The sequence below is a fragment of the Ctenopharyngodon idella genome, chromosome 16 (genome assembly GCF_019924925.1).
Source record: "Ctenopharyngodon idella isolate HZGC_01 chromosome 16, HZGC01, whole genome shotgun sequence".
Lineage (NCBI taxonomy): Eukaryota > Metazoa > Chordata > Actinopteri > Cypriniformes > Xenocyprididae > Ctenopharyngodon > Ctenopharyngodon idella.
The window spans coordinates 23743933-23770000 of record NC_067235.1 but is presented as its reverse complement, the minus strand read 5'-3'; the positions used below and the strand labels follow the sequence as shown (position 1 = coordinate 23770000).

Here is a 26068-nt window from a genome sequence, read left to right as displayed (position 1 = left end):
GAATGATTTCTGAAGGATCATGTGACGCTGAAGACTGGAGTAATGAAAATTCAGCTTTGCCATCACAGGAATAAATTGCATTTTAAAATGTATTATGATATACACTGCTCGGCAAAAACTCGCTGTTTGGATTTTAATAGGCAAATACATAAGAATCTATGAATGGATCATTATTACAGTGATTATTATGTTTCTAGCATGTTATATGTTTGGCAACGATTCCTTTAACCCTTAAAGATGGAGTGTGTAGCTTTTCATTTCTTAAACAACCATGTAGGAAGACACATCATGGCCATATTCCAGGATGACAATGTCAAGATTCACCAGGGTTAAAATTGTGAAAGAATGGTTCAAAAAGCATGAAGAATCATTTTCACACATGAATTGGCACCTCTGAGTCCAGACCTTAATTTCATTGAAAGTCTTTGGGATGTGCTGGAGTAGACTTTACAGAGTGCTCACCTCTTGCATTGTCAATACAAGATCTTGACCAAAAATTGATGCACCTCTTGATGGAAATAACATCACAACATTTATTTCCATCGAGAGGTGCATCATTTTGTGGTCAAGATCTTGTATTGACAATGCAAGAGGTGAGCACTCTGTAAAGTCTCCACGAGCACATCCCAAAAACTTACACTGAGGTTAAGGTCAGTGCAGATTCATGTGTGAAAATGATTCTTCATGCTCCCTCCCAACAGTTCTTTCACAATTTGAGCCTGATGAATCTTGACATTGTCATCCTGGAATATGGCCATGATACATTTTAATACATGGTTGTTTAAGAAATGAAAAGCTACACCCTCCATCTTTAAGGATTAAAAGAATTGTTGCCAAGCATAAAACAGGCTAGAAACATAATAATCACTGTAATAATGATCCATCCATAGACTCTTAAGTATTTGCCTGTTTAAATCCAAACAGCGACTTTTTTTTTTGGCTGGGCAGTGTATATTAACAAAACAGATATATAAATTGTATGTTACTGTATTTTCAATGATCAAATAAATGCAGCCTTGATGAACAAGAGACTTTCAAAAACATTATTTAACCTTAATGTTCCTGAACTTTTGAACGGTAGTATAGTAGGTCGTCCATTGTATTTTACACAGTAACCACACTAAACTGCTGAAATAGTAAAGTTGTATGCTATTCCACATTTAGGCAGCTCACTTACATTAAAGAATGCTGTGATGGAGAGCCTGAGGGGGACGGTGTGAGCGCTCTCACCACTGAGGAAAGGACCCGCTGGGCGAAGGTAAAGCCATGCCCTCCACTGGAGCACCAGAACCAATCACAGCACAGTAGGCAAATGAACTCCACTTGACTTTCTACAAGGATGTGGAAGAATTCTAATCTTCAGTAGAGTTCCACCAACAGTTTATAAATCTGTTCTGGATATTCCAGGCTTATTATGATAAGATTTTCCCCCCATCTGTCTCTTCAGGCTCGGGAGTATCTGATCTCCATTGATCCTGTGAATAAGAACATACTAGAGACTATTCAGAGCTCTTTATTTGTGCTTGCGCTGGATGATGCCAAGCCCTATGCCACCCCTGAAAACTACACACAGGTTGAGTACAATACAAACACACTTGTATGAGGACAGTCATAAATGTCACTCAGATATTATATTTGGTGCAGGTATGAAATTAAGATTTCTTTCTCTCTTTTGTGATAGTTGACCCATCTGGCATTAACTGGTGACCCCACAATCCGCTGGGGTGATAAATCTTACAATCTCATCTGCTTCTCTAATGGGACCTTCGCTTCTAACTGTGATGTAAATACAATTATTGATTATGGCAGCATTATTATAATTTATGTATATTTTTACACACACTACCATTCAAAAGTTTGAGATCAGTAAGATTTTTTTTTTTTTCTTTTGAGATTTTTTTTTTTCATCAGAGAATACTGAATTACTGAGCAGCACAAACTTTTTCAACATTGATATTAATAATAAATGTTTCTTGAGGATCATCAGCATATTAGAATGATTTCTGAAGGATCATGTGACACTGAAGACTGGAGTAATGGCTGCTGAAAATTCAGCTTTGCCATCACAAAATAATTTTCTATTTGAATATATTTTAAAATGTAATTTATTCCTATTTTAAATTGTAATAATATTTCACTATATTACTGTATTTTTGATCAAATAAAGGCAGTCTTGGTGAGCATTAGAGACTTTCAAAAACAAGCAAAAAAAAAATCTTACTGACCCCAGACTTTTGAATGCGACCTTTCTAAATAATTTTCTAGTCTAAATAAAGCCTTAATGTTACCAGTAATCAAATTATTGCAGTCCATGTCAATGTTTATCATATGTCTATGATATAAATACATAATTTGAATAATAATCACTTTTTTTCTCATCATTATTTGATTGTTTAAAGCATGCGCCATATGATGCCATGGTTTTAGTGTCTAATGGATACTATGTAGATCAAAAACTGAAGGCCTGTGGTGGAGTATGGAAGGTAAGACCACTTTTATGTATATTTGTGTATATTATTTTATGTGCATGACTGTCATGTTGAAATTATCATATGACTCCCAGGGTTCAGAGGTTGTGCGTGAGATGCCTGTGCCGGAGGAGCTGATATTCACCGTGGACGAACGGGTGAGGAGAGACATTGCTTTGGCTAAAGAACAGTACAACAAAAGTGTAAGTAACACACACACACACGGTACTCTCATTGACTTCTACACACTATATTAACCAATCATTGTTATACAATCACATAATGCATTAATGCAAACTGAGTATACAGTTTTTAGTAAACATCATGAAGTGCTCATCTCGGTGTGTCTGTATCAACAGTCTCAGGACCTGCAGGTTGTCAGTTACGCCTTTACCTCCTTTGGAAAAGCAGCCATTAAGAAAAAGAAGCTTCACCCTGACACATTTGTACAGTTGGCTCTTCAGTTAGCATATTACAGGCTACATGGAAAGTAAGTATGTTGGATAACTCCTTGACTGAATAATCAAGACCTTTCAGTCCTTGCTAAGTTTGGCATCTTTCTCTATCATCCTCAGGTCTGGTAGTTGTTACGAGACGGCCACCACACGCCGTTTCTTCCATGGCCGCACAGAGACCATGAGGCCCTGCACTGTGGAGGCCCAGCACTGGTGCAGAACCATGTTGAACCCTACAGCCACTGTGAGTGCCCTGTGTTCAGCCTGAATATGAAAATTCAGGTCATCATTTGCTCATCCTTATGTTGTTCCAAACCTGTTTGACCCATCTTTTTCCTTACAGTGAAAGTAAATGGAGACCAGAGCTGTCGGGTCACTATAAAATATCATAAAAGTTGTCCACATTGCTTGTGCGCTACATTTCGGGAGCGTGAATGTGATTTCGGTGTTATGACAGGAGAATGTTGGTTTAAATGTATTGTATAGCTTGCTACTTCTTTTTTGTCTTTTTTGAAGCTCGACAGCCCTCATCATTCACTTTGTTTGGAAATGAGCAGCTCAGACATTTTGCAAAATTTCTTCTTTTGTGTTTCACAGAGGAAAGAAAGTCATATATGTTTGGAATGACATGGCAGAATTTTCATTTTTTGGGGTGAACTTTATATATAGGTTATCTCTGGTATATTTGTTGTAAAAAGATTCATTTCATCAAGATTTCTTTTCCAGAAACTAGGATATAATTCATAGATTACAAACATAATAATTAGAATTAAAATAAAAAATACGATTCCGAGTTCCAGAAGTTTTAAAATCTGAATATTCTTCAGGGATCCCAATAAAATTACCAATAAAATTTTTTCAGTCGTTCATGATGGGTAACACTTTATTTTGATGGTCCACTTTAGACATTTTACTAACTATAGGTAACTTTGCAACTACATGTCAACTAGCATTCATTAGAGTATTAGTAGACTGTCTGCTTAATATCTGCTAACACTTATAAGTAACTTTGCAACTACATGTCAACTTGTACTACTAACCCAAACCCTAACCTAACAGTCAACTAACACTCTACTACTGATACTCTAATGAGAGTTAATAGATATGTAGTTGCAAAGTTATGTATAGTTAGTAGAATGTCTAAAGTGGACCATCGAAATAAAGTGTTACCTCATGATTTACTAGATAAGGATTTTTAAAAATATTTGTACTCAATTTCTGCTTGATTTCTTTTCCACCCAAATTTTAGAACTTTGCTTAAGTAGAAAAATTTATATTTTATAACTTCAATGTCGTTTTAAGATTATATCAATATACATGACTTTTTCAAGTCTAGAAATCATACTTTTAAGGTTAGGATACCTCATATATCCAGGTTTTCAAGACTGTGGGAACCCTGATCCTTTAAAGAAAAAAAGTATTTGTTAAGGGGGTGAATTAAAATAAGAAATATTTAGATTTTTAGCTTATTTTAATACTTGTTTTCTCTTACTTTAACTCATTTGAAGTCATCTTTAGTCCCCTGGCCTCTAGGTTGAGAACCACAGTGCTAGACATTTTAATCCTCTCAGTTTGTTTTGATGGCTTTTTGTGGTCTTTTTAATGCAGATTGAAGAGAAAAGACAAGCTTTAAATGCAGCTTTCAGCAAACATAACAAACTGATGGGAGAGGCACAGGATGGAAGAGGTTTGTGTGTCAGTGTGATAATATTTACATTGTGTGATAGATCATATATGGCAGGGACAAATGTTTGAATGATCTTTGCACATTTCAGGCTTTGACAGACACCTCCTGGGCTTGTATCTGATTGCTAAAGAGGAGGGTCTTCCTGTGCCTGAACTCTACACAGATCCACTCTACTCTAAAAGGTCTGACCCAACACTCTCATTCCAGTGGTTGATTTCCAGTGTATTGATTTGTTTGTATTGCTCTTGGACCCCCAACCCTAACCCTAAGGGAAGTATAAATTCTTGTCTCATTCTTGTATAATGTGAAATGTTTGTCACTCTGTTTTACAGTGGAGGAGGGGGGAATTTTGTGCTTTCTACTAGTCTAGTGGGCTACACTACTGTACTGGGAGCAGTTGCACCCATGGTGCCCCACGGATATGGGTTTTTCTACCGCATTCGTGATGACAGGTTAGTCCATATCAGTTATTATAATTTTTAAAAAACATTTTATATATTATAATTTGTATAAACATTTTTGTTATTATTTTTATATTATATAAATATTATTTTTTTATATTACATTTTTTAAATATTTGTTTATAGTTATATTACATACTACATTTTTTTTATTAAAGGGTTAGTTCACCCAAAAATGAAAATAATGTCACTTATTACTCACCCTCATGTCGTTCTACACCCGTAAGACCTTCATTCATCTTCAGAACACAAATTAAGATATTTTTGATTAAATCCGGTGGCTCAGTGAGGCCTGCATTCAAAGCAATGACATTTCCTCTCTCAAGATCCATAAAGTTCAGTAGTTCTACCTTAATATTATAAAGCGACGAGAATACTTTTTGTGCTACAAAAAAACAAAATAATGACTTTTCAACAATATAGTGATGGGCCAATTTCAAAACACTGCTTCGGAGCTTTATGAATCAAATCAGTGACTCGGATCTCCTATCAAACAGCTAAACTGCTGAAATCACGTGACTTTGGCGCTCTGAGTCACTGATTCGATTCGCAAAGCTCCAAAGCAGTGTTTTGAAATCGCCCCATCAATATATTGTTGAAAAGTTGTTATTTTGTTTTTTTGCCGCACAAAAATATTCTCATCGCTTTATAATATTAAGGTAGAACTACTGTACTCACATGAACTGTTTTAAATATGTTTTTAGTACCTTGATGGATCTTGAGAGAGGAAATGTCATTGCTGTGAATGGAGGCCTCACTGAGCCATCAGATTTAATCAAAAATATCTTAATTTATGTTCCAAAGATGAACGAAGGTCTTACGGGTGTAGAACGACATGAGGGTGAGTAATAAATGACATTATTTTCATTTTTGGGTGAACTAACCCTTTAACTGTATTTTATAATTTTGTATATTATAATTTTTTGGGGCATATTATTATAGTTTTAATGCTTCTCATCCCATTGTAGAATTGTTGCATCCTGCACCGCTTGGAAGTCCAGTCCAGAGACAGATGCTGAAACTCTGTTTCAGAACCTCTGTACCTCTTTCCATGACATCATGCATGTCACTACTCTGTCCCAACTGTAAAGTAAAGTATTCTGGCAAGGGCTGCAGGGCTGAGATGATCTCAGGCATGACCTTTCCTTTAATCTGCTATGCTGGAAATTTAAAGGGTTCATATGCTTCCTTTTTCAGTCATAGAGTTTATAAAGTTACCAGACATTAAGATGTTGATTTTCAGAAATAATCTGGAATAGTTTTAGTACAGCAGGTGCTTTAAACTCTCACGTGCCTTCAGTTAGTCATCTCTGAATCACTTAAATCAGGAAATCCTCCTCTGAGGTGCTTCATGATTTCTAACCAACAGTTTATGCTACATTAGCAGTATTGCTTCCTATTAATTGTAGACCTGTGAAACTAGAATGTCACAGGAAGCATCTCATGCATCTTAAAGGGACAGTTCACCAAAAAATGAAAATTCTGTCATCATTTACGTACCTTCAAGTTGTTCCAAACTGGTATGCATTTTTTTTTTTTTTAAATCTGTTTCATCACAAAAGCAGATATTTTTTGATTATCAGCATTCTTCAAAATCAAGTTGTTCCAAACCTGTATGAGTTTCTTTGATCTGTTTAACACAAAAGAAGGTATTTTGAAGAATGCTGATAAACAGTGGTTTGGTTAACAGCATTCCTCAAAATCAAGTTGTTCCAAACCTGTATGAGTTTATTTCATCTGTCACCAAACAGTTGACGGTAACCATTGACTGCCATAGTATATTTTCCATACAATGGAAGTCAATGGCTACCGTCAACTGTTTGGTGACAGATGAAAGAAAATCATACAGGTTTGGAACAACTTGAGGGCGAGTAAATGATGACAGAATTTTCATTTTTGGGTGAACTATCCCTTCAAGTCCACTAGAGAGAGACATTAACCCAGTTCAGTTTGTTTTTTAAGCTGATCTTTGTTCTCTAGTGACTCATGGGCAATAAACAGCCCTCAAGTGTGGAACTTGATCCTGACCTCTTACATATACAGTAGATATATGGTTTGATTTCACATTTTAATGCACAATCAATGCAACAGCACAAATATAATGCGGACATAATTCCTCTTTCTTAATTTTAAGATTTTCTTAACTATCATGTGTCTTTTCAAATTTCAAGGCTTAATGCACTAGAGCCAAATATTTTGCACCAATAGGATATAAATGAATGTTTTTATTTTGAAGATATATGTGCTGATGTAAAAATTTTAGTTTGTTGATAATTGTAGATTTGATTTGCACTGCTCTCTTAGTTAAGAAACACTGAATAAACGTTCCTAAAGTTGTAGGCTATTACAGGCTGTTTCCTTTCCACCTGTTATTTTGAATTACAAATTTTGTCATACTTGTATGAAAATTTGAATGTGAATTGCCTACAAGTTTACCAAGAATACAGGTTGGCTTGTTGTCTATTGCATACTCAATTACCTGCAAAAATATTGCAAACATTGCCACTGACTAAGTATTTATAAGGTGTGAATATCCATGTATTTGTATAGGAATTTTAGTTGACCAAACCATCTTTGCCTGGTTGTTTTCAGTTCTTGCATTCTGGTGTTTCTGATATGTGCATTGATTGTAAATATTTTACGTTTGCAATTGTAGTGATCCCAGCTCTTTAATTGCTTGTTTAATGCATAAAGTTATTTTGTGGAAATAATCATGGTAGTCTTTTAGTCCTCATTTCATAAGCATCTCAGTATGAAAACACATTGTTTTCTGGCGGGTCATTGACTCCAGCTGTGAACTTTGCTTTTTATTTGTATGCAGCAATCTTTAAACTAGTGTCTTGGTGGAATATTTTAATTTTATGGGAAGACCAGTCAATTATTAAACCCTAAATTATCACATTCTAGCTTGGCATATGGCATCCTTTCACTATGGCATTAAACCAGAGGTGAATGAGATTTAGGTTTGTAAACATTTATATGACTTAGCATGAAATGATAATTCACTGTAACTGTTTTCTAAAAGCATGTGTTGTTCTAATCATCTATACATAGGTTTCGTAACTGGATCTTCCAGTGAAGCGAAGAAATGTGCAGAAGAAAAGAGCTGTCGCTACTTCAGTTTCATTGTGACTTTAAATGTCATTTACAAATAAATTCTAAATTATATATATATATATATATTTTAAGTCGACGGTCTACTTTTATAAGTGTCCATGTAGAATATGAAATAAACACAGAGGTTAATGAAAAATGAAACCTTTATTCCAATTTTTTTTTTTTTTTACATATGTGCGCTCGGAAAACAATGCCATAACATGACAAAATAAAACAGTCAAAGGTTAGTCTGATAAATATTAAGGCACAACACAGAAATCTATAAGGCAGCCATTCTTCAAAATAGAAACTCTTTGGTCATCTTGTCACATGAAGAACAATAACTGTCTTCACTAATGAGAAACAAAGGCAACGTTTTTGGTAATACGTATGATTTATGTTATGTACTGTATATATAAATTACTGTACATTATTATTTAAAAATAATCAAGTTTTAAATGTTCTGCCCTCAACAGTTTTTGTTGCATAAACTGTGTAGAATGTGCGTGACCAGGAAGTGAGAGGATGGTAGTGTTTGGTAGAAATGTTAATACAAAAAAATCTCTTCTTTTTGTTTAATACAATTAAATCAGCAACAAGATAGTGCTGAGATGGATTAATGTTATGGCCTAAAACTGAAAAGTACAGCATGACAAAGCCACTGACAGTTACACAAAACCACATCCTTACTATTTTCCTGGCTTCCTGTAGTATATTTAAATGCCACTTAGATGAACCTAACAAATAAAATACAGGCCTGCAACCACAGGAGAGCGATTATAAGGAATGTTTTGCAGAATCTGCCTTTTTTGGCTCCAGCTGCATGTACACTGCTGCTCTTGCTAATCAGTGACCCATCTGAGAGGTGACGAGGGTGTAGTACGCCCCCTGCTGGTTGAGGAGCTGCTGATGTGTGCCCTGCTCCACCACGACCCCATTTTGAACCACAGCTATACGGTCTGCGTTCTGGATGGTGGACAGCCGGTGGGCTACAATGATGCATGTGCGACCCTCACGTGCCTTATCCAGAGCATCCTGTACTATCTACTCACAGGACAGAGAGGGACACAAAGGGAGGTGAGCAAGAACATTATCTTCACTATTTTCAAGCAGGTGTGACTCTCAGTTGTCCTGTAAATACAGAACAGATTGAATACTGTCTGTATGAACAGGTAACCAAAGTCCACACACTCATAATAGCCTTTATTTATGGTTGTAACCATAGTGATATATAATAATATAAAGAATGAACTGTGATCGTACCTTCTCACTCTCAGTGTCCAGAGCAGATGTGGCTTCATCCAGCAGCAAAAGTTTGGGGTTGCGGAGGATGGCCCTCGCTATAGCAATACGCTGCTTCTGCCCTCCTGAGAGCTGCGTACCCTTATCACCTGCCTGCGTCTGGTATTGCTGAAACCAAAAAAAAATTCACACAAAATGATCTAGCTTATGACTGTAGACAGTCATTTAAATATTCCTTAGTTTGTTGGTTATAAGATTTAGAGTTTATTGCATTTCCAATATCTGTTACTGTGATTGCCAATAGCTTTGTTCCCATCCAAAGTTGCGAATTTAGCGTAGAATTGGAATATCGCATAAAACATTTGCGAATAAAGCACAGTTTCCATCCCATGTGTTCAAGAGACTTGCTGGGAAATTGGCGAAAATATCTGTAATAAAAACGGAAGTTGCTGCAGTTGGGAAAGCCAATGTGGCTCTCTTTTCGTACATCATAAATGACTTCAACGCCTCAAGAGTGAGCAGACGAAGCCTAATAAATGCTACTGTGTGTTCTTCCATTCTGAGGCAGATGCCTGGCGTCTGCAATCATGTGAGACAATTCTGGGAGGGAATTATAACCAACCATTATGATGACAGACTTTGGCTCAGGCATTTCAGATACCCAAACCAACATTTGAGATGCTGTGCAATGAAATTGGTCTGCTGGTTAGTCCACTTATCCAATCACATTCTCTGTTGAGGAAAAGTGAGTTTTTATTGCGCATTGAGGGATTTATTCAGTAAATGTGTTTCCATCATTGTTTATGTGTATGTCTTCTTATCAGATAGAATTTTATTTAATATTAAACGTGTCTAATGTGAGTTTGAAAATCATCTTGTGTGTCTTTTATAGCCGTAGGCCTACTGAAAGCAACAATTGATAATTCACCTCAGATCTTCAAAATAAATGAAAGGAAACAAGAATGTTCAAACTGTCAACTTATTGTGAACAGACAAGTGTATTCTATGACAAAGACTGTTTCAGTAATTCGGTATGTATTTTTAATAATGTCAAAATGGTGTAATATTCATGAATTTGATTATGTACTTATCCATTTCGTTGCAAGTGCGGGAGCTTGCTGAGAGAGCCCGCCCACACGCTCTTCTGATTGGATGTGATTTTGATTGACTTTAACGCAACAAATTCCCAACAGTAAACGGATTCCCTGTTCTATTTCTGACGTAGTCCAAGTGCTTTGCAACGGTCGGCTAGTCGGGTTCAGTTTAGACAGCGATGCGATGCAACAAAATTCGACGCGGCGTGGACAGACAAACTGTTTGTCACTGGAAACTGTTATCGCACCGTGTCTGGTTAGGACACGGTGTAGTTATTTAAAAAAAAAAGAAAAAAAGATTTCTGTCTGTTTCCTTGCTGAATAGAGTGACTTCTGTGTTGTTTTTGTACCTGTGGCAGCCCCTGTATGAAGGAGTGTATGTTAGCAGCCTTAGCGGCCTGTTCAATCTCCTCCTGGCTGACTTTTCTGCTGTTGTCTCCGTATGCGATGTTCTCTGCCAGGCTGCAGTCAAACAGCACAGGCTCCTGGGAAACAATGCCAATTTGAGAGCGCAGCCAGTGGATGTTCAGCTGCTTTGCGTCATTGTCATCCAGCATCTGTTAACAAAGGGTAACTGACATCAGTTTGGGCAAATAAATATGATTTATTACTGGTATAATTCATCTCAGCATAGGTTCAGTTTTTTTAGACTTAATTTATATAGTTGGATTTCTGTCTCTCTATCATGCCTTTGATTATTTTGCTATAATAACATTTATTTTATCTTTTTACTTTTTTTTTTTTAAATGTTCACATTTATGATACAAATGTCTTTTTGACTACCTGTGAATGTGGTTTGATCGTTTGGATCACGAAAAATTAGGACCGGTTTACACTATTTAGCGTCGTCCACTTGTGATTGATTTAAATAAAACAGTTAACAGAATGTAAACAGGTCTGTGTAATGTAACTGAGTCATAAAGATTGAGGACTTGAAGTATGCAGGTGAAAGAGAACCATCCTTTGATGTGAATGTCTGGGTTTTCTTTTTCTGGCCTGCCTTATTGGTAATAAGATAGCTTATCATTGACCTTGAGAGAGATAATAAAATTCTCACGTCCATTACTGTTGTGTGTTTATTGTGTGCCTGTACTGAATTACAGTTTATGTGTGTGTGTTTACTAAATTGGATCAGTGATTAGAGACTGTAAAGCTACATGTCAGTTGAGGTACCGGGGAAAACAGCTTAACCTATCAATAAACGTTATTATCTAAAATGTGCTAAAGCTATAAAATGTGGCCTCTGAGCTACTTGTCTGTCTATGTGTTCACCTACCACTTTTCCCTGCTGAGGGTCATAAAATCTCTCCAGTAATTGGATGGTGGTGCTCTTCCCACAGCCACTGCTGCCCACCAGGGCAAGAGTTTGCCCCTTCTTCACCCGGAGCCTGAGCCCCTTAAGCACCGGTACATCCGGCCGGGCCGGGTAGTTAAAACGCACATCTTCAAAACCCACATTCCCTTCAAATTTATCCTGCAGAGATCACAGGAAACAGACACATTAGTGCACATTTGTATATACACTAGTCTTGACATGACACTGGATATTTACGGTGGGCAGAGTCCAGCTCTGTCTGAGTGCTTATCAGATTAGGATAGAGCTGCAGAACTGATAAATGATTCATTTCCAGGACTGATGCCTGGGACAGTTAATCATGACAGGCTTCTAAGATCTTGCCTGGAGGTAAGACTCACTATAGTTTAAAACATTTTTATCTCCTGTTGGGCATACTGTATATTCTGTTGTTCATATGCATGTACGAAAGGGATACCGGCTTGTCTCCATTTTCCGAGGCGTTGTCAATGGCTGGGACTCTGTTGATGAGCATCAGGACATGAGAAGCAGACATCTTGGCCTTGGCGTAGTTTGGAGTGAATGAGTTTGCCTCTCCAACAGCCATTGCTCCATACACCACAGCTGAGATCACACTGAGATACAGAAGCAGATATATAGTACTCATGGTTATCATCGTTAACTAAAACCATAAAAAACAAATAAATAAATAAAATAAAAACATTTTTTGTTACTTGAAACAAAATAAACGTTAACTGAAATATATATTTGCCAACACATTTTCACTTATCCATCTATCTATGTATCTAATAGCAGTGTTTTACCCATAGCCTCTAAGTTTTAGTTATCTCTCTGTTTGAAAGCCCACTTTTTAGATAACATGGATCTCATTGAATCTTCTATCTGCAAATGTAATGGATCACCAGCCTCATTCGTATGTTGTCTTAGAGACCATCTAAATTCATGGCACATCTGGTTAGTTTTTTCTGACTCACTTTTCTTTCTATAATCATTAACTGACACTGTAGAAACCAGAAGACTTTGGCCCCTCCAGTCCACTCCCACCAGACAACTGTACTGTAGTGTGTTTTGGCTTGGGTGTGCACATATTATCCATGTGTCTCTACTACTTGAACTCACTCACATTTAAACTACCTGTGACAGACATGCGAGGCGATTCTGGATCATGTTAATACTACTGTGGAGTCTTTTCCTCACATATTCCTCAGTCTGCTGTGAGTGGGTCTAATAACAGTCATGTATCGAGCCACTTACAGGAAGACGCCCTCGAAGGTCATCAGCTTTTGTTCAATGAGCCAAGACCCGAACTTGAAACAGCCAGCATAGGCAAAATAGATCATCGCTTGAGAGAAAGAGAACGTCAGGCCGAAAACATGTGCTTTTTTCTTAGAGTTTCTAGGGAAATCAGACAAACATAAATTATCTCACAAGCTCATTGAATCCTAACAGATATTTATAGACTTTTAAAGAATTATTATTAGTCATTTAAACATACTTGTAGGGCACAACTAAGTTCTCCTCATACAGACTCTCAAACTTGCTCTCTCTGTTCAACGAAACCACAGTGCGGATATTCTCAATGGCTTCTGTTGCAATCTAAATGGGAAAAATACATTGTGGACAACGTAGTGAAATAAGACAGTTGATTTAAGTTGATTTAACCGCATTAAAGTATAAGCATAAATGTTTACCTTGCCAGCATGCTCAAGCTCTTTCTTATCTTTTAGAGCATGTCCTGCTAATAACTTCATCTGGATGGCTCCAGCCACAGCCATGATTGGCACAATGGAGAGAATGAGGAGGGTCAACTGCCAGCCGTACACAAATGAGATGATAATGGCGGTGCCCAGGTTGGCCACATTCTGTGCTAGTGTTGCCATTCTGACTCCAGTTGCCTGTAGGAAATAAAGTCATGGTGCCGTTTGAGATGAGTATCACTTTCAATTTGAATTTATAGTAATTTAACAAAACATTTCATTTAAATTAAACAATTTTTTTTTAAATTTAATGACCAATATTTAACTTAATATGTACACCATAAAAATTTACAATTGTCGTCATGTTACTAAAGCACAGTAAACTGAAATTGAATTGAGCTCATTTTCACAAAAATACAGTAAAAGAATAGGTACAAGCAGAATATACCACGGCACCAATAGTTATTGAACTACTTTTCCTTATTGAACATGGGTATCAATTTAGGAGATTGGCACAAAGTTATGTGTAGGACTATGTGTTACTCCCTGTAGATAGAGTGAGACTTACGCCCTGCACTTGAGCTGTATCTGCAGCCAGCCTGGTGGTCAGCGCACCCACACTGTTCTTAGTGTCATCAAACCAGCTCAGGTCCTAAAATTCACACAGACAGATGTCATACTACTCTCCATCAACAGACATCCATGAATAGCTTCTTTGGGGTTAACCTTCAGATAATTGTCAGTTATCATCTCACCTGTCTCATCATAGCATTGAAGGCTTTAAACCTCAGTCGCATGGTCAGAATCTCACCAGCTTTCCCAAAACAGTAACCCTAGAAGAAAATTGCACCAGAATGAGACCAAGACATAACATTGTTTCTTAAAAGGCTTTTTTATAGATTGTCATACCATTTAACTAATACATGCAATGTGTTTGATATTTTCTGTCATTTATCATAGTATTTTTATTCGCTGATGCACACTTTCATCTGAAAAATCTATAAGGTAAATAACTGGGAGGATCATTTTTTATACACTAGAGTTCAAAAGATTGGGATGTTTTTGAAATAAGTAATTTATGCCTACCAAGGCTGCATGTATTTGATCAAAAATACAGTAAAACGGTAATATTGTGAAATATTATTGCAATTTAAAATAACATTTTTCTTTTTTATATATTTTAAATATGTAATTTATTCCTGTGGTGGCAAAGCTGAAGTTTCAGCAGCCATTACTCCAATCTTCAGTATCACACAATCTTTAAGAAATCATTGTAATGTGCTGATTTTGTGTTCAAGAAACATTTCTTAATATTATCACTGTTGAAAACAGTTGTGCTGCTTAATATTTATGTGGAAACTGATCAGAACTCTTTTTTTCAGGACTCTTTAATGTTGAAAAAAAAAAAAAAAAAGAACAGCTAATATTTGAAATATAAATCTCTTGCAACATATATTTATAATATATATTATAATATATTCCAAAGTATATATAATACTATTATTTTATTATACATTTATAATATAGTCTAATATAATCTAATTTTTAGTAGATTTAAATTTACTTTTTTCTATTAATTTGTTCTATTTACGCTTTTTTTTTTCTACAAGAGTTAAAAGTAATCATTCAGCATTTCAAATCTTTAGCAGTAGTTAATTGACAGCTATGTCTGCTATTCATTGGCGTTTACAAAGTGGTATTTCACAACGGTCATCAGCTTTTAGATAAAACAGCTCACATTAACTTTTTACCTTCTTCATCTCTGACTTTTAAATTGAATATGTCTCAAGATGGCACCTAAGAAGTTTATTATATAGGATGTCTTAGGCAAGTTCTACAGCTTTCATGAAGTGTGAAAGGGGGTTAAAATTCATTGTGTGTATTCAAATGTTAATGTTAACACAAAACAAACCTGAAAGAACAGAGTAAAAAAGGACACAACCCCAATGCCAGCAAACAGCAGAGAGTAGAGCTCAGTCCTCTGCCGTATAACATTCTGATCTATCTCAGCAAACACCTACAGATGAAAGACGAAAGAAAGAAGAGACAGGCCATAAATGTATGAGGAGTAATGTCGCAATATTGTTTACTGTCAATAATAGTAATTATTATTGATATTTCTATATGTTATATATTTTCTTGTACAACATACAGCAATGATTTTAGAGAAGATAACAGCAAACGCGGGCTGCATGCCTCCGTTGATGGTGGCACATAAAACTCCAATCACCATGTACGGCCATTCCGGTTTATTCAGTTTCAAGACTGTCAGGAAGGAAACGTTTGGAACCTTTTCCTACAGAGAAGAAGAGAGAGAACAAATACAAAAAGAAGTATGTAAAATAATTTCAATCAAATCAAATAAATAATTTTAAGTTCCTTTTTTATGAAGATGATACTCATAGCAAAAAATATGCATATCTACATGTCACCGGACAGAGAACTTTTGTAAACCATCCCGTTTTGGTTTGATCTGAATTACAGTTACTTTTTCCAGTTACTGAGAAACACATGTTCCAATTGTGAGTGGATGAACAAAAATAAAGCTATAAAAAGGAATTAAATTGATTAATTAATTGATGAATGTAGGCCATTATTGTCTAGCCTTGGATTCTTACTTCCTCTGTCTGTTTCTCTTCATCTTGCTCATCTTTTTCTGAGCCACTTCTGGATTTCTGTCTGAAGAGTGTGCGATCATTTAGAGAGTTGGCTGAGGGACTCTTCTCATCCATAGTCATCTCATCTTTGCCCTCCTCTGTGTCCTCTGAGCTCTTAAACATCTGTGATTTAAAAACAGGAACTCAAATTGGACCCCATTTACATTCTGAACACATTTTCCCTGTGTTAACATGCACAATTCATTAGACTATATTATTCTAAAAAAAAAATGAATATCTTTCAACAAAATACAAGAACTTGCATGACACTGAAACTTTTTTTTCTGCTGCTAACCAAAGCATGCAGGCAGGAACAATCACATTAGGCAAGATTATAATCTAAGTTACTAAACATGTTTCAGCTCCAATCGATCCAACCAATGGATAAATTGCTGGATAGATAATGGATGGATAAACTGTCTTGTGTCTTTGTAAAATATATGTCACATAATGCAAGTTTAAAGGGCCGTTCACATGACAGTTCAATCACATGACGTTGTCAAGTCGCTGTACAATTGGTTGCACTTGACTGCAGCATCAATACTTGACACGGATCACAGGAAGCATTACTATCTGCTCAACATCTTTGACAACCACTATTACTTATGTTGCCTCAAACTGGCAAATCTTGTAGAACATGAATGACTTTAGGTTTCTGTGTTGCTGCAAATCAACGTCAATGCCATTTGTTGTGATGTAATGGAATTAGCAACAGATCTTTTCTTTCATATTGTGACATATCCAAGTGAAATTTTTCTCAATGTAAAAGAAAAACAATGTAGGACGGGGACTCTATCAATTGGTTGTTGATAGGATGGAGGCAGATCTGAATGAGATCTTGCAGTCTCTTGTAAGAAAGGGGCAAAGTTTAAGCGGATGGAATACTTGGAGAAGTCCAGAGAGAAGTCTGTCGTTTCACTGGAAGATCAAGTTATGACATTTTGAAAAATTACAGACTCAATGTGATGTCAAGGCTGTTTCACGTTTGAAATTGTTTTTTTTTGTTAACTAATGAAATGATAGTAGGAGGCAGGGCCTAAAACTAACTTTTTGCCACACCTGCTAATGGCTGGTGACTTAAGAAAATCTTAAGAAAAAATATTTTTTACCAGCCATGACACAAAAACAGGCAGTAATGACACCAAAATTTTAGATCCAAGTGAAAATTCACAATCCTCTATTCCAATTTCGATACCACAGTTAAACTACAAGCTTAACTAATACAAATTTAATAGCCTATATTTTTAAAGACAAGTAAACAGTCAGTGATGTAATAAGAACAAACAATCAAATTACAAGCACCAATTATTATAGCACCAATAGATACAACACAACAAATATACAAATGAAATAAACAGCTTTTCATGCAGGTCTAATAGTTTTCAGGTACCGAAATTGAATAAAGTAGGCTAATCAAATAAATAACACTGCATAGTCTTCATATCCTTTTTAAAGTTCAAGAGCAGTAATTTTCTTTGTTCTTTGTTGTTTGATTAATGTTAAAAACGCAGACAGCAGCAGGATTATTAGGATGCTGTCGCTTTCAGAGCGAATGCACGCACGGATCATGCGTTTTGTGTTTGTGTCAAGACATAACCGACCATGTTTACTAGGATACTCACCGATACAGGTGTTTTTAATTTTGAGTGAATTGGTGCATTCAAGCTCAGGAAGGCATGAAAGAGAGCTCAACTTCATGCGCTCTCTGAGACGCGGTTTCAGAGCGTGCACTTCGGATGTTTAAACTTCCCACAAAGCGCGTGAGTATCAAATTCCCTTTCACATGTTCCAGTGCTTGAATATTTACATTGGAAAGGCTGAAACTTTCGTGGTGATGCAGCATTGCTCTGTTAACTGTACAGAGTGTCATTTACGTTTGTCCACGTTCATGTTGTCACAACATTGCATTGTTAGAATTCAAAAAATTGTTACCGGCCAACTGGCGAGTGACACAGTTTCATATACCCGCCAACACCGATTTTTACTCGCATTTGGTGCATGGGAAGTGCTAATTTTAGGCCCTGGTAGGAGGAGAGACAGGAAACACTGGGAGAAGAGAGGGGGAACAGGCCCTCAAGCTGGGACTTGAACTCGGGGTGTAGCTGCACCATTTGTAAGAGTGTTGCCATTAGGCTATTGCTCCAACAACGCAATTGTATATGTGTTGCACTGTGGGTTTCTAACCTGCATAGTAACAAGAGTATGGTAGATTCCCTTTCTCTCCATCAGTTCGTCATGTGTGCCCTGTTCTACTATTTCACCATTCTGGAATCCAGCGATGACATCAGCATTTCGAATAGTGGACAGCCGGTGAGCCACTATAATGGTGGTCCTGCCCAGCCTCACCTTTTCAGATAAAAATAAATATTGACATATACACACAATATTTTCAGTGTTTTTTTAGACATTTCTAGACTGCTATATTCTTCATTACCTTATCCAACGCTGCTTGCACGATAGTCTCGCTCTCAGAATCCAGAGCAGACGTAGCCTCATCAAGAAGGAGGATTTTTGGATTGCGCACAAGTGCTCGTGCAATAGCAATACGCTGCTTTTGTCCACCACTCATCTGGGTGCCCCTGTCTCCAACCAGCGTCTCAAATTTCTGAAAATGACCGGAGATATTTGTCAGAGCATATCTGATCAATATTTGTTATCAGATTAAATTATTACTTCTAAATAAGAATTCTTTTGCAAGGTCTTATCCTACACTGGGGAGCTTCATGATGAAGTCATAGGCATTGGCTTCACGTGCAGCCTGCTCAATCTCCTCCTGGGTGACGTCTTGGCGACCATAGCGGATGTTTTCTGAGATGGTGGTGGCAAACAGCACTGGCTCCTGACTGACTACCCCAATCAGTCCTCTCAGACTTCGAATATTCAGGGAGCGAATATCATGACCGTCTATAGTCACCTGATGGGTTAGAGAAAAAGAAAAAGGAAAGTTTGGATGAAGTACAGAAAGGTCAAAGAGTTTGTATCTCTCTGTCTCGCTTTCTACTTACCGTTCCTTCTTGTGGGTCATAGAAGCGTTGTAGCAGTTGGACTGTTGTGCTTTTCCCACACCCACTGCTGCCCACCAAAGCAATGGTCTGTCCACTCATGACTTTAAGATTCATTCCATTCAGGACCTACACAGCCAAAAGAGAGCCGTAGCTAGAGTCATTTCATTCTGTCAAGTTATTTTGTTCAAATTAATTTTTTTTTTTTAAATAAATCATTTGATGTTCCTACTTTCACATCCTGTCGTGATGGATATGTGAAGTGAATGTTTTTGAACTCTATGTTTCCTTTTACAACATCAAGTTTGTAACCTTCTTCAGAGAAACTGTTAATGTTGGGTTCCTGTTGGTGAAAAAAAAAGAACTATGAGATTTAAAATACAAATTCCAGTAAGGGATAGAGGTTAATTCACAATCAAACCTCATTCAGACTAACAGACGTCAATAACACACTAATTGCTCCACACAAGAGAAAAATGATTCCCTGTGGTCTTCTATTCATTGGATCTCAGCAGGGAAACACCTCTGATCCTGAGACCTGGACATATTTCATGCTGCTAAAACAATGAGGGGAAGTTATGCAACTTGGCTCGGATTTATTTGTGTGTACCTTTTTGTCTCTGGACTTTATCTCAAAGCTCACCATGTGTGTGGTGTTTATTTATTCTTGACCATCTTAGTCTAAATAAAGACAAGTTTAGTGCTGTGTGTGTGTGTGTTTTAATTGTCCAGGCTTTTCCTTCTTGGAAAAACGAACAGAAGTTAAAAATCAAACAGTTATGCCGCTCTGCCACGTTCAAATGTTCAAAACAAAAAGTGATATGAGCTGCACTTTCTGAAGGAGGTAGGAGATGTAGATTTACTGTACTTTCACATGGGTAGGACTGGCTAAATGTTCTGGCTGCAAATTTGTATGCCAGGTATCAATTCTTGAAATTAATAAATGTAAACATTTGTACTTATTTACACTACCATCCAAAAAGTTAGGGGTCAGTAAAAAAAAATTTGTAGAAGTGAAAGTATGTTACAAAATATTTCTATTTCAAATAAATGTTGTTCTTTTAAACTTTCTATTCATCAAAGAACCCAGAATCTTTTTAACACTGAATGTTTCTTGAGCACCAAGCAAAACTTGTCAGCATATTAGAATGTTTCCTAAAAGATCATACGATGTTAATGGCCGTTGAAAATTCAGCTTTGCCATCACAGGAATAAAATACATTTTAAAATATCAAAATAGAAAACAGTTATTTTAACTTTTTAAGTAGTTTTTACTGTAATTCTTAGGAGAGACCTCTTTCAAAAACATTTGAAAATCTTACCGACCCCAAACTTTGGAACAGCAGCATATGTACAAAAGTGGTATTTGCAAAATGGCCTCACATATCAATGTGGCTCATGATCATGGGAGCTGAACAATACATGAAATGTCAATAAGAGTTTAGTAGACATAAAAATGCAGTGCTATTTTTTAAAAATGGGGAAGTGATGGGAGGAAAGGTCAGAGTTCAGGGTTAAGGTTTTTTTAATTCCTTAATGCAGGGAATAAAATACTACTGGTAACATTGTTTAGCTAATGAACCTTATTGTAAAGTGTTACCATACTAATATCTGTCTAACACATTATATTATGAAACTGCATTGGGGACAATTGTTTTTCTTCTTATATTATGTTATATAATATCCTGAAAGTATTTAATGATTAGATTACAATGAGTCCACTCACATGATCAATGATTTGGAAAACTTTGTGGGCGGCCCCTCTTGCGCTAGAGAAGGACTGGATGTTAGGAGACGTTTGACCGAGGCCGAAAGCTCCAATTAGGACAGCGAAGAAAACCTGAAGTAGAGGAACAGAAAATGCACACGTAAAACAGACTCATGCTTATTAACCTCTGCTTTGAGTTCCCATAAAGAAAACATAACCATTAGCTATTTATGATGTAATCCTTGTGGGTTTTTTTATCTTACAATATTTGACACATGACCGAATTCTGGACCAATGTGACTTGTGAGCTTTAAATAGAAGACCAAATAGTTTCTGAAGTTATGTGTCTGACATAACCCTGCTGTTACTCACTATTAAAAGTGAACCGATAGTATATTCTCCAGCCAGGATAAGAGTGCTGCCATACCAAAAGGCCAATGCATAGGACATATAGATCATGAAGAATGTGAAGCCCATAGCAATGTTCACAGTGATGGCCTTCCTTATGCCAACGTTCTTGGCATCCTCTAAGTTTTTATGATACCTTTGAAGAACAGAAAAAAGGTAGATATTTATTATCCAGATGCACAAAAAGTATGATGATCACACTGAATAGAAAATTCCACACCATTTTCCCCATAATTTTTCCTATTCACGTTTTGGGACAACTGAAAGTTTTAGGACCAGACCATGAAGTGCTAAAACTGTTATGTCAGGTGAGCTGGTTTAGATTAAATTTAAATTGTTTTAGGATGAGAGTTCACAAAGAGAGCAAGTTAGGTCATAGAAAGTTCAGGTCAGGTGTTTATCTCTCTGTGTTATGTTTCACTTAACAATCATGTATGAAACATCCTATACAGTGCTGACATTCTGAACAGGATGATTTTCAAAAACACCTCAGTATCTCTTTCTTCTGTCCACCAAAGGCAAAGACAGTTCTAATGGCTGACAGCACTTCCTCAGCCACTGCTCCAGCCTTGGCGTAGGCCGTCTGCTCCATTGACGTGAATGATGTCATCACCTAATGAGACAGGGATACATTGTTAATTGATTTAAAATAATGTTATTAATAATTTTATTTTTAGCCCATCAACTTTATCTCTCTTTGTGACAATCACACTCATGTACCTCCAAGCCATAATTTATATATATATATATCACATATACACACACATGTACACACAAACATACATACATAGTTATTTTAATGTTTTTGAAAGAGGTCTCTTATGTTCTTATGCTCATCAAAAATACAGTTAAAACAGAGATTTTGTGAAAAATAATTACAATTTAAAATCAACTGTTTTAAATAACTATTTTAATATATTTAAAATGTAATTTATTCCTTTGATGGTAAAAGTTCAGCAGTGTTGGGGGTAACGCATTTCGTAATGCGAGTTAAGTAATCAGATTACTTGTTTTAAGTAACTAGTAAAGTAACACATTACTTTTAAATTTACAACAAAATGAGTTAAATCTGAGTTACTTTTTCAAACAAGTAATGCAAGTTACATTGTTTTCCCATTTATTAACACCTCTCCTGTTCCCATGTCAAGAGAAATCGTGAGTAAGTGCAGAGGCTTTGTGTGCGCTGTGTAAACATGATGGTTATTCTAGACTAAATGTGAGTGTACAGTACATTTACTCATTTACTTCTTCTCCTGAGTCCTATTCTTTTGTATTCCAGAATGGCAGCACAGCTGAAAGGTTTGTTTGAGCTGTGCCCTCTTCTGTAGAGGCGTAAATTTGCATTTCCTTCAGCCTAAGGATTATACACTTTCGGTGTGAAAGGGCCCTTACATTTGTCAAAAATAGAACTTTTTTGTTGTTATAAAAACAAACAAACAGCCCAGCCCAAATGAGAAAAAGTAACGCAAAAGTAACGTAATGCATTACTTTGTAAAAATGTAACTAAGTAACGCAATTAGTTACTTTGTTAGGGAGTAACGCAACATTGTAATGCATTACTTTTAAAAATAACTTTCCCCAACACTGGTCTTCAGTGTCACATGATCCTTCAGAAATCATAGTAATATGCTGATTTGATGCTCAAGAAACATTTCTTATTATTATCAATGTTTAAAACAGCTGTGGCTGCTTAATATTCAGGATTCTTTGATGAATAGAAAGAGCAAAAGAACAGTATTTATTATATATATATATATATATTCTATTTCATATAAATGCTGTTCTTTTGCTCTTTCTATATATACATATACTGATCCTTGATTGAAGAAACTTCATTTCTAGCTAGGCAGAAAGTGTACACTAACATAGTGTACTGCAAAACAATAAATTACAGTAGGCATGCAGTATTATAATTAAAAGTACTTCAACATGAGTCATTGTGATTGTGTTGAGGGGCACCATGTGAGTCAGGACTTATAAAAAAATAAATAAAAAAATATTAAAACTCTTTCTCTCTATTTTGTTCATTATCCCACCTTTGCAATGATAGCGGCTGAGATCCCAAGTAAAGGGCTAACAGCGAGGATGACGAGGGTCAGTTTCCAGCCATGGGCAAAGCCAATGATGATGCCAACGATAAAGGTGGTGAGATTCTGAATCAGCATGCCAAGCTTATCTCCAATGCCTTCATTTATTTTGTAGACATCACTGGAGAGGAAAAAAGAAGAGTGTGATGTATGTATGTGCCATTGTGTGGGTAATATGTACTGTAGGTAAATGACTCTTATTGCATGTCATACTCTGTGAGGCGTGTGTTGAGCTGTCCTGTCTCATTGACATCAAACCAGCCAATCTCTTGTTTCATGATAGAGTGGAAGAACTTCTTTCTAAGTCTCTTCACCTGACGTCCTGCGGCAAGAGTCCAAAAGGCCACCTGCATATACGCCGCCACCAAGACTACAAATCCCATAATGCTGTAGTATATAGCATGCCTGAGAAAGAAAAACAAGACTATCAGACACTAAGCAAGACCTTTCAATTAATTAAATTAAAATATGAAATATGAAGGAAAATGGCAGCTCCAATACAAAGCACAGTGTTCTTACGTTGTCATCCTCTCCCCCAAAGTCTCATTACTGGTCTGTGGGAAGGTGAAGTCTAGAGAGTAAAAGACCATTTGTTATTGTTAGTTAAAAAAAAAATTTTTACAGATTCCCTGTGTAACAACAATACAGTGAAGAGACATACAAATTATACACTCACTGGGTGGAAGGGTGGTGTTCTTTAAATTCTCTGATATTGTATCGTCCACAAAGCTGTCTGTCATGCCTCCAAATACAATAATCATGAGAGGAAGTACTGCCCCATTGGCCATGGACATAATTGTGCCAAGCATCATTAGAAAAATATCGACATTATCTGCATAACGAAACTGACACAAGGACACACTTCTTTGAGAATAAGTTAGTCTGTCTTTAAGAATTTTACTGAAATGAGTCTTTGTAATTTCAATCAACAGAATTAATTCTAAACCACATCCATTTTTAAGGTTTATACAGTTTAAAGGCTAATACAGTAATTTCACAAATCACAAATAATAATAATAATAATTATAATATTAATATTGATAATTGATAATATTCCACTCACTATCTGTAATGGTCCCACCATCTCTAGCTTTTCTTTTTTCTCTTCCTTTCCATTTTTCTCACTGCTGGAAGAAAAAAAAAAAATCAACATTAATGTTTTAAGAATTAAAAAGTAAACTATAAAATAAAAAATGAATCAAATTAAATTATAAATAAAATAATAATCTAAATTAATATTAAATGAAATTTGTTTTTGAAATCATTCTACATGTAACTATTTACTTTTTTACTTTTTTGACCACACGACATAATAATCTACTTCTTGCGTGAGAAGAATATACTATGGACATGAGCCATAAACCATAATTACAGCTCAAACAAATGTATTTGTAAGAACAAATGGCTGTTAAAACATCAACAAAACATCAATATAACCTGTCTTGCTTTATCACAGTGAATTTATTTATTTACCTTAAATCTCCATTCTCCTCCTTTTTGCTACTTGACAGTTTCAGTTTGGATTTCTTGCCCATGTTCGCTGTTATCTCTGATGCTGATAGTCCAGGTAGGTGTTAATCTGAACGTAATGGTCTAGATGGGGCAGGTGGTTTTGTGCTGCGTTATATAAAAAACACACTACATCACACTGCACAATTACAGACAACAAAAACACCATAGCATTTTGAGTTGACAGATTGAAAACATATTTAACTTGCTAGCATATACAGATGATTCCTTCCTAAGTTACCCAATATCAACAGCATTACACAAACATTTTGCTTAAAATATAACTTCAACGCTTTATAATTGCCTAAGAGTTCAGAGTACTTAAATTCGAAACTCTGTCGGTCCTACATTGAAATATCGTGCGCTTTTTAAACGTTCAAAGTCTGGGAGTATTGACGAACCTTGAAATGAATCCTGTTGCTTTAAATACTGTCGCGTTAAATAACGTTTACCGACCCTTAAAAACGTGGTTATCAGAATGTGCCAAATACCACAGGTAAAAATGATAAATTAATTTGTAATCTTATTGCGATAGTATAGGTTATTCACAATGGAAGCTTTCAAAATGTCATTCTGTTTAATCTTTTTTTTTTTTTTTATGACAGTGGTGGCTAATACCCAGTTGCCACAGGTACCGTAACGTTAGTAGATTAAAATAACTGTAGTCGTGACTACTATTTTGTCTGAAAACGACGGTTACCATGATAAATTTGAGGATATGAGGAGTTTAATGAAAGATACATACCGCTCAGATGCTGTTGTCCCACCACACTGGTGCTCTGCTGAGGCGCGAGCGCAGGGAGAACCTTCTGCCAGAGCGCAGTCGCGCGCACGTTTATACAGTCTTTAGTTTATGATGTTACTGCGTATTACATCATTTACAACATGCATGTCTCATGGATGCCCTCCCCAAGGTGCTTTTGGCCACTTTAATGATTGAAAGGCCATTAAGATGGATGTCTTGAGATCATCTTCAGAATTTTGGCTTTGGCATATTCTGCGAATGTTACGGTGTATTTGGTCTCCAGTTACTTGCATTCATTTACTTATTATTAGAAGCGCATTTTTGTTGTTGTTGTTGTGAGATATATTTGTTTTATAAACTAGCATTTAATAAAAATTACCCTAGTTTAAACAGTAGCTAGTTTTAAACACATTACACGTCTGTATCCCCCCTCCCCG

The 26068-nt window shown here is 36.2% G+C and overlaps 2 protein-coding genes across 4 annotated transcripts in view; one reads left to right on the top strand and one right to left on the bottom strand.

Annotated features, from left to right (window-relative positions):
* crot (carnitine O-octanoyltransferase) overlaps positions 1-7782 on the top strand; it is an 11327-nt gene extending 3545 nt beyond the window's left edge. The window contains exons 7-18 of one of the 2 annotated variants that reach the window (XR_007925607.1): positions 1165-1258; positions 1448-1573; positions 1682-1783; positions 2400-2483; positions 2564-2671; positions 2828-2958; positions 3044-3167; positions 4532-4610; positions 4699-4792; positions 4943-5062; positions 6040-6748; positions 6921-7782. Coding sequence is in view for 1 of the 2 variants with exons in the window: in XM_051866362.1 (XP_051722322.1) it covers positions 1165-1258; positions 1448-1573; positions 1682-1783; positions 2400-2483; positions 2564-2671; positions 2828-2958; positions 3044-3167; positions 4532-4610; positions 4699-4792; positions 4943-5062; positions 6040-6160 (1183 nt within the window). In the remaining variant the exon portion in view is untranslated. Of the gene's footprint in view, positions 1-1164; positions 1259-1447; positions 1574-1681; positions 1784-2399; positions 2484-2563; positions 2672-2827; positions 2959-3043; positions 3168-4531; positions 4611-4698; positions 4793-4942; positions 5063-6039 lie in introns of both variants that reach the window. The other variant, XM_051866362.1, reaches the window with a different exon arrangement.
* Positions 7783-8313: 531 nt separating this feature from the next.
* Positions 8314-25997, bottom strand: abcb4 (ATP-binding cassette, sub-family B (MDR/TAP), member 4). 2 transcript variants are annotated; one of them, XM_051866355.1, is made up of 28 exons: positions 25632-25997; positions 24851-24994; positions 24441-24501; positions 24054-24222; positions 23897-23948; positions 23591-23782; positions 23327-23498; positions 21779-21903; positions 21255-21426; positions 20901-21014; positions 19407-19517; positions 19178-19303; positions 18883-19086; positions 18607-18777; positions 18357-18518; positions 16134-16295; positions 15668-15811; positions 15428-15532; positions 14271-14348; positions 14084-14167; positions 13510-13713; positions 13314-13414; positions 13073-13213; positions 12276-12432; positions 11780-11977; positions 10854-11060; positions 9431-9577; positions 8314-9211 (listed from the first exon to the last, which is right to left on the bottom strand). In XM_051866355.1, the coding sequence occupies exons 2-28, from the start codon at positions 24910-24912 to the stop codon at positions 9014-9016; spliced, it is 3819 nt and encodes a 1272-aa protein (XP_051722315.1). In that variant the 5' UTR covers positions 24913-24994; positions 25632-25997; the 3' UTR covers positions 8314-9013. The 2 variants fall into 2 exon arrangements, with proteins under 2 accessions (XP_051722315.1, XP_051722314.1); XM_051866354.1 differs by having other exon boundaries at positions 24441-24504; positions 25632-25994.
* Between the last annotated feature and the right edge of the window lie 71 nt (positions 25998-26068).

Coding starts and splice junctions, on each gene's coding strand:
- abcb4 (XM_051866354.1), bottom strand. CDS start 24,912: ATGGGCAAGAAATCCAAACTGAAACTGTCAAGTAGCAAAAAGGAGGAG. Junction 21,015..21,254: donor CTATCGGTTCACTTTTAATA/GTGAGTAACAGC, acceptor CCTCTACTTCAG/GTTTTCTTCGCTGTCCTAAT. Junction 19,518..20,900: donor TTTTCCAAATCATTGATCAT/GTGAGTGGACTC, acceptor TTTCACCAACAG/GAACCCAACATTAACAGTTT.